The sequence below is a fragment of the Leucoraja erinacea genome, chromosome 7 (genome assembly GCF_028641065.1).
Source record: "Leucoraja erinacea ecotype New England chromosome 7, Leri_hhj_1, whole genome shotgun sequence".
Lineage (NCBI taxonomy): Eukaryota > Metazoa > Chordata > Chondrichthyes > Rajiformes > Rajidae > Leucoraja > Leucoraja erinaceus.
This window is the reverse complement of record NC_073383.1, coordinates 61,867,300-61,882,564: the sequence shown is the minus strand read 5'-3', so window position 1 is coordinate 61,882,564 and position 15,265 is coordinate 61,867,300. Positions and strand designations below refer to the sequence as shown.

Genomic DNA, 15,265 nt, shown 5'->3' with positions numbered 1-15,265 from the left:
AAAGGGAAGAAAATAGAGATGTAGGTAAGCAGAACACGATAATTTAATGCCTCTTTACATATGTGTCATTTTACATTCGCACTTTGAGAAATAAAACTGAGTTTAATCTTAATTCCAGGATTTGACCACATAATCTAGAGCGATCTTTCATTCAGTTTCAAGACAGAATTATCTCTGTGCACTGACATTAAACCAGGATCCCATCTGTCTGTTGAGGTGAATGTAAAATATTTTTCAGTAAATCCTGATAATATTAATCCCTCAACCAACAGATTAGCTCGTTGTTGATTTGCTGTTTGTCGAACCTTGCTGCACATAAACTGTTTGATGCATTTGTCTGCAGTTCAACATGCATATACTTCAAAAGTAATTATTTGGCAATGAAGTGGGATATTCTGATGATATGAAAGGCCCTTGATGAATATAAGTTCTTTCACTAAACCCTATTCAAATTTAGACTGAATTAAAGGCCCATTTCATGCCATTTTACACAGTGTGAAATTAGGGTCTTTAATGAAAACCAAGAGCAAAGGCTAGATGCTTTTGAAATATACAATGCAAAAACAATGCTAAGTATCAGCTGGAAGAGAGTGATCAACAATAAAATATGCAGAATGGTCTGTGACTTGTAAGAAAAGAATATTACAACAAAATGGACATACAGTACCACTATGCCCCATGCATGATTACCCTACAGAATATCAGTTTATAATAAAATGAAAGATGATATCCAAAATTTAATCTTGCATAAAACTGAATGTCTCCATAGTGACTTTGTTTGAAAATTGTTACGTTACCATTTAAACATTTGGACTACTATTCTTTTATTTTAAGTTTTGAAAGTAAAATAGTGGGAATAAATGCCTCTTTAGTGACTTTATTTGAATATTATTACATTTGTTTATAATAATAATAATAATAATAATAATAATAATAATAATAATAATAATAATAATAAACTTTATTATGGACTCAAGGTCCAGACAAGGGGCAACATTACATTAAAAATGCATTGCATATCAAATATCATAAATACAGGTGCACAACCTTTTATCCGAAAGCCTTGGGACCAGACACCTTTCGTAATTCAGAATTTGTCGGTCTTCGGAATGGAATTTTTTTTGCGTAGATTTTAATGGATGGCTCAGTGGTAGAGTGCTCGGCTCATATCCGCAAGGTCGCGAGTTTGCGCCTTGATCCCGGCAGAAGAAGTTGGAGCGGGGCTGGGCTGGGCTGCTGCTGGCTGTGGGTCTCTGGGATCTCTGTGCTTGCGGTGGGCCTGGTGGTCGACGTCCAATTGGTCCTGACGTCTCCGGTGACTGCACTGACCTGCAGCCATCGCCGTCGTGAAGACAGTACAAAGCCCCCACGCCGGTGCAATGAGCGGGGAGCTGGAGAGGGGAAGGAAGGGGTCACACACATGGCCGGGAAGCAGAGGGGTGTAGGTGGGGTGAAATTGAAGGGAGCGACAATCTGCTGCTGCCTGCATGCTGAGTTTAAAAGTTCCCATGCAAGACTCACGATACACTGTGTATTGTGTCTGCCGTGGGAACTTTTTAACTCAGCGGGCAGGTAGCAGCAGATTGTCAATTACTAACCCTCCCGCACAATATACGCTCACCTTTTCTTTTATGAATGGGGATTTAGTTCCCCTTTCTTCGAGGACCAACCGGAGGTTCCACTGTCACCTCTGCGGGCCGTCCTCGGTGAACGTCCTGTCTCCCTGTCCCTGGGATAGTAGGGGGCGATCAAACAGCACAATACCCCCCTCCCCCTCCAACTCCAGAGGAATCCTCTCCCCGATGGGCCGCTATGGCGACCAGTGGCAGTTCGCCCACAGCCCAAGCTGCGCGACCCCAAGAACAAGAGGTACCTTCCACACTATCAGCTTCTGCCCATACACTGCGTGTTCCTCTGAAGTTGGAACGGGGCTGGGCTGGAGTTGCTGATCTGGGATCTCCGTGCTTGCAGTGGGCCTGGGGGTCGGTGTCCCGATGAGAGGGCACAGCTCGGGCTGTGGGCGAACTGCCACTTGTCGCCGTAGCGGCCCATCGGGGAGCAGCTTCTGGTGGTCCTGACGTCTCCGGCCAGTTTGCAGTTTTCCTCTGGAGTTGGAACGGGGCTGGGCTGCTGCTGGCTGTGGGTCTCTGGGATCTCCGTGCTTGCGGTGGGCCTGGGGGTCGGTGTCCCGTTGGTCCTGACGTCTCCGGTGACTGGCACTGCGCTGCTAGAATCGCCGATGTGAAGACAGTGCAAAGCCCCCGCGCCGGTGCAATGAGCGGGGAGCTGGAGAGGGGAGGGAAGGGGTCACACACATGGCCGGGAAGCAGAGGGGTGTAGGTGGGGTGAAACTGAAGGGAGCGACAATTTGCTGCTGCCTGCACGCTGAGTTAAAAAGTTCCCACGCAAGACTCACGATACACTGTGTATCGTGTCTACCATGGGAACTTTTTAACTCAGCGGGCAGGTAGCAGCATATTGTCAATTATTAACCCTCCCGCGCAATATACCCTCACCTCTTTTATGAATGGGGATTTAGTTCCCCTTTCTTCGAGGACCGACCGGAGGTTCCGCTGTCACCTCTGCGGGTCGCCCTCGGTGAACGTTTTCAAGGACCTTTCTTCAAGGACCGAAAAAAATGTCGCTATTCGGAGGTTTTCGTTATTTGGATCGTCGGATAAAAGGTTGTGCACCTGTACATATAAAATCATGGTATATCACTTATAAAAACATCATCATTTATATATATTTTTAAAACCCACAATACTTAAGTTAAAAATTCAGATTAAAAGATGATCAACGTCCTACAACGAGACAACGATACCAGTGTCTCCACTGCTGGGATTCATAGCGTGTAGTGCTAACCCTTATATTTGTCAAGGCCACAATAAGCACATTTTTAGAGTCATTTATCCTGCAAATGAATTGATACACGTGGTGTCTTAGGATAGCTTCTAAAGTACTGACTCCTGCAGCCACAAACATATTACTGGCACTACACCATCTAGGTTGCCTTAGCAGTGTTCTCGTGGCATCGTTATATGCCACCTTTAGTCTCTGCATACTTGTCTTTAAATAGTTCGACCACAGGTGCGCAGTGTAGAGTGGTGTGCAATATGCTCTAAATAGCGACATCTTCACCACATCTGCACACGCACCAAATTTACGCAAGAGGATATTCGCCTGTACATACAGCATGCGTCGTTGCCTATAAATATCCTCATCATCTGTCATTTGTTCTGTAATAATATGCCCTAGATATTTTATCTTATTACATTATTATTCTTTTATATTATACATTTGCACTACTATTCATTTATTTTAAGTTTTGGAAGTAAAATAGTGGTATTGCTTTGAGAAAGAAACTAAAATAGTTTCAAGTTTTTTCAATTCATACCAGGTTTAGATTTATGTTTACTATTGCCAAGTCTACCAAGGTACAGTGAAAAGCTTCTATTTGCATTCCATGCAATCAAATCAGATAATACAATGCATGAATACAATCAAGCCATACACAAGTACAAAAGGTAGAGTGAAGATACCCAAGTGCAAAATATAGTTCTCAACAATGAAGCACAACAGTTCCAGAGAAAAAAATGCAACATTTGCAATGATGTAGGTTAGAAAGTCAGACTGTAACCTTGCTTAAAGTCACAGTGTCAGACAGCAAGGAAACAGACCCTCCAGCCCCACTTTCCCATGTCGATTCTAGTCCCACCTGTCTCTATTTGGTCCATATGCCTCTAAATCTTTCCTATCCATGTACCTGTTCAAATGTCTTTTAAATGTTGTTGTAGTACATGTAGATTGGCTATTGCATGTTAGCCAATTAGAATGCTTAGTAATTATAACTCCGCCTGATTATATGATTTATAGTGTAAGAACTTGCCTACTTATCTTCAGTAGCTGCAGTAGACTGAACGTGTGATGTACTGCATATGTGATGAGGAACTAGACAATAAAGATGTCTGTGCTTCAACCTGTGTGAAACTAAGCTAGTTACATAGTGTCAGAAAATTGTGTATAGCCCGCATCTATTTACCGCAATTTATTTTGTTTATCAGTTTTTATTTGTGAGTGATTTTGATGCATGGCTAACTCCTGTCAAAGGCCAAGCCCGCTCGTGTTTGATTCTGATATAGCCGAGCGCTGGCTAGTGTTTGAGCGAGACTATGCTCACTATATCCGCATCCTTCACTGAAACAACCCCGATGACCTAAAGGCATCGCTACTGTTAAATCTAGCAGGTCCGGAAGCAATGATCTGCGGAGACAGCTTTGAATTCGCACCAGTACACCTCGACGCAAACGGTCTGGTACTCATGCCAGCTGAAACTATCGACAACCCAGCGATCATACTGAGAAAGTTTAGAGAACTGTGCAACACTGGGAAAGCTTGTCACAAGTGCAAGAAACTCAATCATTTTGCCACGTGTTGTCGGTCTCGTGGGAACACTGCTTCAAGGACAAATCTGCACCCGATTCACCAAGATTCTGATTCCCAAGAACAAGACGATGCTTCCCACAGGAACGATTCTGATAACACAGACATTGACTCAATCGTACTTTCCCTTAACCTGCACTCCCCAGGCAAACTGATGGATCCTGCGGTGACCATGATAATCAACAACAAGGCTTTGAATGCCAAATTCGACAGGCGCCAGAGTGAACGTAATGTCACTCAAAGCGATGTCACCATTGTCACCACTGAACTCATGAAAAAAGACTCCTCCACCCTGCATGCTTATGGGGGGGGAGTTCTTCACCCGCTGGGTAAAGCTGATTTAAAATGCACCGTTATTGGGCCAACAAAAAACCTGATCTTTTACATTGTTCAAACAAACTCAGAAGCCCTGCTTGGCATCAATGCATGCCATGATCTAGGTCTGGTTTACTTTGGGCGTGCTGTCCATAAACTCTGTTTGACAGAGGAACCAACGCAACAAATGCTATCCAATTATAAAGACTTATTTGACAACAAACTTGGCAAATTGCCTACAACATACAAGATCATTGTAGATCACGCTGTCACACCAATAGTCCGCGCATCTCACCGCGTTCCCCATGGCATGCGGGAAAGAATACACGTCGAACTCAAGCATATGATTTCTATTGGAGTCGTTGCCGAGGTCAGCGAACCCTCGGACTGGGTCTCCATTATGGTCGTCACCACAAAAAAAGATACGAAAGAATGACGGATCTACATCAACCCTAAAGATTTAAATACAGCAATCAAACGGCAAAACTATCTGATGAGAACCACTGAGGACGTAGCGGCACAGATTGGCAATGCAACGGTATTTTCAGTCCTCGATACAAAAATCTCTTTCAGGCAAAAACCACTGACTGGGCATCAACTGCCCTAACAACTTTTGCCCCTCCATTTGGCCGCTACCGGTTTTTAAGAATGCCCTTTGGCATCAACTCTGCCAGCGAAGTCCTTCAGCGCGCAATGGAACAACTATTTGCAGAATATGCATGTGCCATCATTGTTGATGACATCATAGTATATGGCCGCGACTTGACCGAGCATGATGCCAACCTAAAAAAATAGTGAACCGTGCCAGAGACATTAATCTGAAACTCAACCCTCTGAAATGCAAGTTCAGAGTCCCCGAAGTCACCTAGGTTGGTCATGTTTTTACCAGCAATGGATTGAAACCTGACTCATTAAAGACTGCATCCATCAACGATCTGCCGGTCACAACCGACATCACCAGCCTACAGCGATTCCTCGGCATGGTCAACCTCCTGGGCAAGTTTATTCCCAACCTCAGTGAACTGTCTGCTCCCTTACAACAACTGACCCACAAGGATAATGCATGGTCTTGGTACCCACAATCCCAAAGACCATTCGAGACTTTAAAACTCCAGCTAGCCAGTGCACCTACTCTGGCATACTTCAATCTCAACCTTCCAGTCACGATCATCTGCGATGCATCCCAGTATGGGCTAGGCGCAGCATGCCTACGAACATCATTCGACGGCGACATGATGCCCATCTCTGACGCATCATGCACCTTGACTGAAACCAAGCAACGCTATGCTCAGATAGAGAAGGAACTGTTCACCATTGTGTTCGCCTGCTCAAAATTTAAAGAATTTATTTTTGGAAAAACCTTCACGGTCAAGACCGACCACCAGCGACTAGTTGCCAACCTGAGCAAGCCCACACATGCTGCCCCTGCTCGATTACAGCGAATGATGATGCAACTGCAATGGTTTGACTTCCGCATTGTCTACAAGAAAGGTAAAGACATGCACATCGCAGATACGCTCTCCAGAGCCCCGTGCACCACCAGCGAATGACACCCATTTGAGCAGGACGAATTCTCAGTCCTAAAGGTCTCGTTTGTGCCCACCGATCGCCTGCGCCGCCTTGCCAAACACACAGCTGCAGACAAAACCTCACAGCTGCTGACCTCTGTCATAAGAGGCGGGTGGCCAAACAAGCAGTCCGTTTGAAGTATGACCTGGTCCGTGACGAACTGGTGTTACAGGATGGAATAATTGTCAAGGGTCACAAGGTGGTCATTCCCCCAACCCTGCGGAATGAGTACTGTGAGGAAATCCATGAAGGCCACCCTGGCACGGAGGCCACTGTAAAACGAGCAAAGGATATGATCTACTGGCCCGGGATGACCCAGTACATACGTTAAAAAACGGAATTGTGCGATCTGCAACAGTCAGTCACCGCATCAGCAGAAGCAGCCCCTCTTACCCGAGCCAGCTCCCTCTCTACCATGGTCATCACTGGCTGCCAACATCTTTGCATGGCATGGGAAACACTACCTCGTTTTAGTGGACTCCTACTTCAACTGGTTTGAAATTGACTTTCTGCCAACGATCACTTCTGAAACAGTGATCCAAAAGCTGAGGATTCACTTTTCTGGACATGGGGTATCCGTTCAGCTTCAGATTAACGAAGGAACTCAATTCACCAGCTAAAAGTTTAAGGACTTTGTTAAACGGTGAAACTTCCAACATGTTATCTGCAGCCAAGAGTACCCACAGTGCAATGGACTTGCCGAGCATGCCGTTCGGAGCGCAAATCAACTCATGGAGCGCTCCGATCTCGCCAATTCTGAGGCTATAATATCTAGTCTTAGACTCTCCCACTAGTGGAAACATCCTCTCCACATCCACTCTATCCAAGCCTTTCAAAATTAAACGACTGTGGAAATAGTTGCAACATTATTTTTTTAATCGGTCTTGGCATTATGATCCTTATTTGAGCTGTATCATTTTGCGATTTCATAATTATGGAGAAGTATGAATTGCATGTTGATAAACTCTGGCCCCAGAGATGAGTAGAAATAGACAATTTTCATTTCCTCCAAACGATGGGACACAAATTGATAGGTGAAGCTGAATTACATTAAAAAAAATGTCAGGCAAAATATTCTGGCAAATCAGTGCTTCTTTCATGATGCAATGAGTTGATTTGTATATTTTTTCAATGTTGATTTTGTTTTAACCTGAAATAACTGCCAGTTATCTTGCAGAACATAGAATGACAAATCCACACAGCATTAATCAAGGCTGCCAAACATTACTCAATGCAGATCGAGCAGCTAAATCAAACATAATTATACTGTTTAGAGTTGAATGTACTTCACTTGGGGATAGCCTGCTGAATGAGATCTGGATTTTGATTTGGACCCAAGCAACCAGTTTTAACATTTCTCAGAGGCTCAAATACAGTACATTGTAGGTGCTTTTGGATGACATTCTGAATGTGAACAATTGAAAGATTTGAAAAACAAACACCTCATATTCTGAAGATCACATTGTTCATATAGTCTGAATGGCAAATACTCGGATTCTGCATTAAGAATTGGACAGTCAATGCTGTAAAGATTCATTTCGCACGCAGCATTTTGCCTCAATGTTAAAGCAAAGCTTGTATTCCCAGGCAATAATAAAAGATCATTTTGAAGTTTGAAACAATTTCACAACCATTTATAATGATTAAATTCAACAAATTCTCCGCAGCTAGTGAAACGTCAAAGACATGAGTCTTCGCATTTCCATTTAGGCAGGTTGATGAGAAAAAAAAGTTGCATATATGCATTCAGCACAACTCACCATGGTCCACTATAAATCGTAATTTCTGTATTGTCGCCAGATTGCCGCTCACTCTGTAAATGCCATCAGCATCCAAACCTGACAAAACAAACATTAATCTGTGATTAAATTAAAATTTTAGAACATTTTTTCCTCCATGCTCCTTGAACTTGTGGCCTTATTAGAGCAATTACATCTACCCAAACTTGCTGACTGACACTGCATATACATTTCTAACAGTTCGGTCATCTGTAAATGCATATCTCATAGTCTGTTTACACCAAATCAGTCTCATGCCATTAGTTTTCCCTGACCAAGGTCTTCAGGGTTATAAAGAATAAACCCATTATCAAACAGCATAACCATGAACTCAATTTTTATTTGCATTTATAAAGATTTTGTTTTGATTTCTCATGCCACACATTGAGCATTGACATTGTGACATGTTTCTATCCCTAGTCGCTTCAAAACGAAAGATGCTGCAACACCTTGACTTATTGCTATGTTACCTTAATGGTGCACCCACAATGAGATGAGATAGCATATTAATGCTGGTTGGTACAACTAAACAAACTATACAGCAGTGTCAGTGTACAGCATTCTGCTTCTAAACTTCATTCCATTGACTTCAATGGGGTGAAATTCAGAGGTTAATGTGCTGGTGATCAATTAAGTGATTATTCAGACTTTTTCCTTTTGAATGTACGAGACTAAGAGATGATCTTATGGAGGTGCATAAACCATAAGTTGTGTAGCTAAGGTGAACGCACACTTTTCCCAGGGATGGAGAATCAAGAATGAGGGAGCATAGATTTAAGATGAAAGGGGAAATATTTAAATAGGAACTTGAAACATAGACATAGAAACATAGAAAATAGGTACAGGAGTAGGCCATTTGGCCCTTCAAGCCTGCACCGCCATTCACAACTCAGTATCCTGTACCTGCCTACTCTCCATACCCCCTGATCCCTTTAGCTACAAGGGCCACATCTAACTCGCTCTTAAATATAGCCAATGAACTACCTTCTGTGACAGAGAATTCCAGAGATTCACCACTCTGTGTAAAAAATGATTTTCTCATCTCGGTCCTAAAAGACTTCCCCCTTATCCTTAAACTGTGACCCCTTGTTCTGGACTTCCCCAACATCGGGAATAATCTTCCTGCATCTAGCCTGTCCAATCCCTTAAGAATTTTGTAAGTTTCTATAAGATCCCCCCTCAATCTTCTTTGTGAGAGGCAACCTTTTGGAGGAAAGTGAGAGGCAACTTTTTTTTTAACCAAGAGGGTGATACATGTATGAAATGAGCTGCCAGGGCAAGTGGTTGAGTCAAGTATAATGAACAACATTTAAAATACATTTGGGCAGATACATGGATAGAAAAGGTTTTTTAAGGATGTGTATCAAACATGGGGAAAAGGGGGTAGTTTAGATGTGCATCGTGGTTCGCATGAATGAGTTGGGCTGAAGGGCCTGATATGACTCAAAGTGAGATTATCGTGAGGATGAATTTAAAGGCAATCTTCTGCTTTCACATCTTCTGGATGCATCTTCTATATCTGAAGTAGTCGGTCCTTCTAAAATTTATTTTGGTTTAGCTCAGAGATATAGTGCAGAAACAGGCTCTTCAGCCCACTAACAGCCGACCATCAATCGTCATGCACTAGCACTATCCAACACACTGGGAACAATTTACAATATTTTACCGAGCCAATTAACCTACAAACCTGTATGTATTTGGGAATGTGGGAGGAAACCGGAGCACACGGGGGAAATCCACGGAGTTACAGGGAGAACGTACAAACTCTGGACAGACAGCACCTTTATTCAGGATCAAACCCAGGTCTCTAGCGTTGTAATGAAGCAACTCTACCATTACGCCACCATGCCGCCCCAGACACCTGACTGCGGAGTTTCAAAACTGAGCAGCAAAATAGAAACCGAAAGTATCCATGACCATCAGTTAGAAAAAGATAAAGTTGAATCACTGGATTAATTGCAATTAATTTGGGGATTTTGTGGAGACATTTGGAGAAAACCTCATGAAGAATTTGAAGGTTGTTCTAAAACTTGTGTGGATCATCAAATTAATACATTTGCTATTGCTTCAAATTACAGTTTATCTGACAAAATATCACCCCGATCATTTTCTACAATGAAGGAGCACAATGTAACTCCTTGTTTTAACGACAAATTGTCATCTCCTTGTTTTATACAGGCTAAAGAATCCAATATTTTTTTGCATGATTTGAGTTTGGAAGTTGCAAGACTAATTAAGATGACAAAGAGTTTTCTTAACTGAAATATTTCAGTGTATAGATTTTTATGCCAATGAGCAGGGGGTCTGCTGGATGACCACAAATTTGTATGAATGGATTCCACGGAGACATCTTGCACAAAAATGTAGGGCAACGCATTGAGATCCCAAGTAAGAGTGTCAAATCCTGGTGCCAGCCTGCAATCAAACTAAAGGCATTTAGAGGCAACTGTACTGGACGCACGTATTGAGCACTTTTGATTCCAAATATTTTTATCATCAACCGTGAAAGCAGGAAGACACCAAAATAATGAATCAGTTGAAATAATTGAATAAGGGGCAGCAAGGTGATGCAGCGGTAGAGTTGCTGCCTTACAGCTTTTGCAGCGTCGGAGACCTGGGTTTGATCCAGAGTATTTTTTACGTTCTACCCGTGACCTGCATGGGTTTTCTCCGGGATCTTCGGTGTACTCCCACACTCCAAGACGTACTGGTGTGTAGGTAAATTGACTTGGTAAATTAAAAAAATTGTTCCTAGTGTGTGTAAGATATTGTGAATATGCGGGGATCGCTGGTCGGCACAGACCGGTGTTTCCGTGCTGCATCTCCAAACTAAACTAAACTAAAAGATCAAAGTACAACTTAACTACAAGATTCAGTTAATCATATTTTATACCATGAACCCAGCACATTTTTGGTACTTTGATTTGATTCTTGCTGTTCTCAAATATCCCATTCCTCAACATGCTGTGAATTTGAGTTCACAGGTCACCCATAATATATTAATTTCCCAGATATACATAATCTTTTGAACTATAATTACTCAGGAAAGCATTAATTATTTAACACCTTGACTTTAGAATGTAGGTCTATGTTGATTAGTGAGTCAAATGAAGATCTTAAGTGACATGGTTTTTTGATATCAGTGCATAGTGACATCAGTGGAAGTTGTGGGCAACATATGTCGTGAATTTTTTGAAGTGAAAATGTTGATTTCCTGTCATTATTATGAAATGCAGTTTGTTCACAGAAACAAAGACAAATGTGTTTCTAGAAATGTCGTAAGCAACGACCAATTTCTATTTTGATGGATGCAGATTAATAGCCACCTAAAGACTTGCACTGTAGTTTGTTCGTGTCAGGATGTGGCTTGAACTCCATAAACACACTTAATTATGCTGCTACTGGGAGGGAATAGATTGGATGCCTCTCCAAGCTGGGAGCAAAAATGGATGGGAAAATTGGCAGAATCATCCCTGGACGGCTTTGCCATGTCTCCTCACTGCTAATACAGAATCAGTTATGTTTATTGCTAATACTAGATTCAACTTTTCTGCCCATTCAATCACACTGGATTTGGGAGGATCAAAAGAATCAAGACAAAATAGTGAATGTAATGATCTTACTAAAATAAAGTCACGCCTGGAAGTGTTTTTGAAGCTTAGTTTACCGATTTTTAACACAACCGCGATATTAAAGATTTTAAATGTCTTTGGAAACCCTTGTTTTATGAAGTGTTTCTTCCATGTACAAATTTCATGACTGTGTTATTCGATGCTGTTTGGAAAGACACGGGAAACCTGCAGTGCCAAGCTTTAGATGCTTCTGTGCTTGTCCTTTATTGATTATTGAATCAAAGGCATGGAGCACCTAGAAAGAAAATTGCTGATGTTGGAAAACATACGATAAGTACCTTATGGACAGGTTTTCAATGTAGTTCTACTATGCAGCAAATGTAAATGCAACATAGAGCAGGACAGCACAGGTAGGCCCTTTGACCCATGATGTCAGTGCTACCCATGATGTCAAATAAAGCACGTCTCGACGTGGTTTATATCTTCCCCCATTCCCTGTCTGTTCAAGTGTTTGCCTACATCTCTCTTAAATGTTGCTACTGTATTCCTTTCCATCAGAGCAGAGGCTCCCAGCAGGCTACTCTCCCCATCCTCTCCCTCTATTCACCCACTCTCCCTCCTCACCTCCTCCCTCTTCTTTTCCCTCTCCCTTCTACCCTCCCCAATCCCTCCCTCACCACTCCTTTCCCCTACCCTCAGTCAATCCCCCCTCCCTCCCTCCCTCCCTCCCTCCATAACTCCTCTCCCCTCCTCTCCCTCTATGCCCTCTCCTCCCCCACTCTCCCTCCCCAGGATCTCGAGGTTGCCGCTCCTCTCCCTTCTTGCGTGCCCTGGAGGAGCATCATCCGTCGGCGCCCTTAGAGCCAGGCCTTGAATCCTCAGCTTGGCCCGGAAGCACCAGCAGCTGCGTCCGTGCCGGCGTGTGGGTGGGGTTTGGGGGAGGAGATGGGATAGAGGGAGGGGATGGTAATAGGAAGAGTAGAGGAGTTATGGAGGGAGCGAGGGAGGGATTGGGGAGAGTAGGAGGAGAGGGAAAAGACAGGAGAAGCTTGGAGAAAGACGGTGTAAGAGCCATGGGGGAGAGGGGGGTATCACAGAGGAGGGTGACAGGAGCCAGCGAGGGGGACCAGCGGGGATGAGGCAAGAGCTGCGGGGCTATGTAATGTTGGTGCATTTGGAACTCACAGCAGGCACTGGACGCTCTCTTCCGCCGGGATCAGACTTTCCGCTTTCCGTTTGGCGGCATCTACGACCGCTAAACCTCGCTAACTTTTCCAATATACTACCGATCAGAACGAAACTTGTTGCACTCGCAGCACAGGAGAACATTGGGTGAGCTGATGAAAATCGGAGTGCTATCGCATACTATTTTTGAGCAAATAGAAAAACCATGCAAACCGGAAGAGCACAAGAGCGGAGTTTTAGTTAAGCATAGATGTTTAAAGAGTCATAGAATGTGAAAACATGCTCATCAGCCCAACATACACACACCGACCAACATGTTCCCTCAACACTAACCCCACCTGCCCGTGTTTGGCCCATATCTCACAAAACTTTCTTAAATGTTAAATGTTAAACGAACGCTAAAATAGTCCCTGCCTCAAATACATCCTCTGGCAGCTTGTTCCATACATCCATCACCATTTGTGCGAAGAAGTTACACTTCAGATTACTATTAAATATTTCCCTTTCACTTTCAACCCATGTCCTCTGGTGCTCTATTCCCCTACTCTGGGCAAGAGACGTTTATGTTATACTTAGCACTATTTTTTTTATCCAGCCTGATTTTCAAATGCATTATTGATCTGTTTATTTGGATTCCTTCTGGTTAGACAAATCCCCAACAAAACAATATAGCTGGTGTCAAAATTGTGGATAAATGTTGAATATCTTTTCATGTAATAATATTCACTGTTAAAGGGGGGGGGGGGCAATTGAAAATAACTAAATCTTGAGTTTGCATTTATATCAGTATTATAATAATGTGGAAAGTACAGTTGTGCTGTCTGGTGGACATGCAGTGCAAGGTTTGGGAGTTACAGATCTTCATTTTTCATGGTGTTCAATACTTTCTAGGAAGCTCTGACTTGGTTGCTGCACTGTAGCTGTTGCAGCAAATTACTTGAGGCAGGAAAGCAATAGGATCAGTAGAAGTGAAGACAAAAATGTGCCTCTACAAACAAGAAGTGAAGTTAAGATTGAAACTGATAGTTTGAAGATTAAGCTAGGCCATTTGTTTAATTCCTTATTGGCAGAATTAGACAGGTTCATACATTTGAGCTCTGACATATTGAGTCTCACAGTTGTCACAGAAGCTGTGAGATATGCCCTCTTTCCTGTCTCTTTTGTAAGCGCTGAATGTAGCTGAGGCCCATTTGATTATTGGATGTGCTTATTGGAGAGAAGTGTGAATTTTTTTCATCATGTTCATATTAGTTAAGCCAATTTCAAACTTATGTGGATTCCGTGCAACACTCATATGAACAGAGTTCATGTTATTAATGACTAGTGAGTGAATCAATGTTACCTCATATTTGGAACTGTAATCTTCACATAGAAAGGAGATGAGAAGGAATTTATTTGGTCAGAATGTAGTGAATCTGTGGAATTCATTGCCACAGATGGCTGTGGAGGCCGTCAATAGATATTTTATGGCGGAGATTGACAAATTCTTGATTAGTGAGGGGGTTATAGGGTGAAGGCAGGAGATTGGGGTTGAGAGGGAAATCTAGATCAGACATGATTGAATAGATTTGATGGGCCAAATGGCCGTAATGTGCTCCTAGATCTTATGAACATGATTGAAGGAAAGATTCAGCATGGAAACCAGCCCATCGGCTCACCAACTCTACATCAATCATCCATTACCCATTCACACTAATTCTATATTATCCTACGTTTTGGATCCATGACCGGCACATCAGTAGCTCCGTCAGTTTCCTTCCTGTGCCAACTGGTGATTTCTGATTTCTGAATTCTCTCCCCTTTTAGAAAATAGTCTACACCTATATTTCTGCTACCAAAATGTGCAGTCTGCACTCTTTGCTATGCTGTGTTACATCTGCAACTTCTTTGCCCACTATCCTCAATTCTATTTTTCTGCACTACCTGCTCCTGCAACTATTGTGTATCATCCTCAAACTTGGCCACAAACCCATCAATTCAATCATCCAAATCATTAGCATACAACGTGAAAAGTAGCAGACGCAATATCAATCTCTGCAGAACATCTATAGTCCCTGGCAGCCAACCAGAAAAAAGCCCTGTCTATTTTTTCTATCTATTCCGCTCAAGATCTTATATACATCTATAAGATCGATCACCCCTCATCCTCCTCTGCTCCAAGTAATACAGTCCTCAAGTTCTGACAACATCCTTGTAAATGTTCTCTGCACTATTTCCAGCTTAACAACATCCTTCCTATAGCTGGATGAGCAAAACCGAACACAATACTCCAAATGCTGCCAACACTTGTACAATTGTAACATATCATCCCATCTTCTGCACTCAATACCCTGACTGATGAAGACCAATGTATTGAAAGACTTCTTGACTAACCCATCTACCTGAGATGCCACTATCAAGGAA

The 15,265-nt window shown here is 42.7% G+C and overlaps 1 protein-coding gene across 1 annotated transcript in view; it reads right to left on the bottom strand.

The window, feature by feature from the left end:
• Positions 1 to 15,265, bottom strand: part of LOC129699053 (rho GTPase-activating protein 15-like) — a 688,053-nt gene that overhangs the window by 172,694 nt on the left and 500,094 nt on the right. Inside the window, exon 12 of the mRNA XM_055638666.1 lies at positions 8,088 to 8,165. Within this exon, the coding sequence (XP_055494641.1) occupies positions 8,088 to 8,165 (78 nt within the window). The remainder of the gene's footprint in view (positions 1 to 8,087; positions 8,166 to 15,265) is intronic.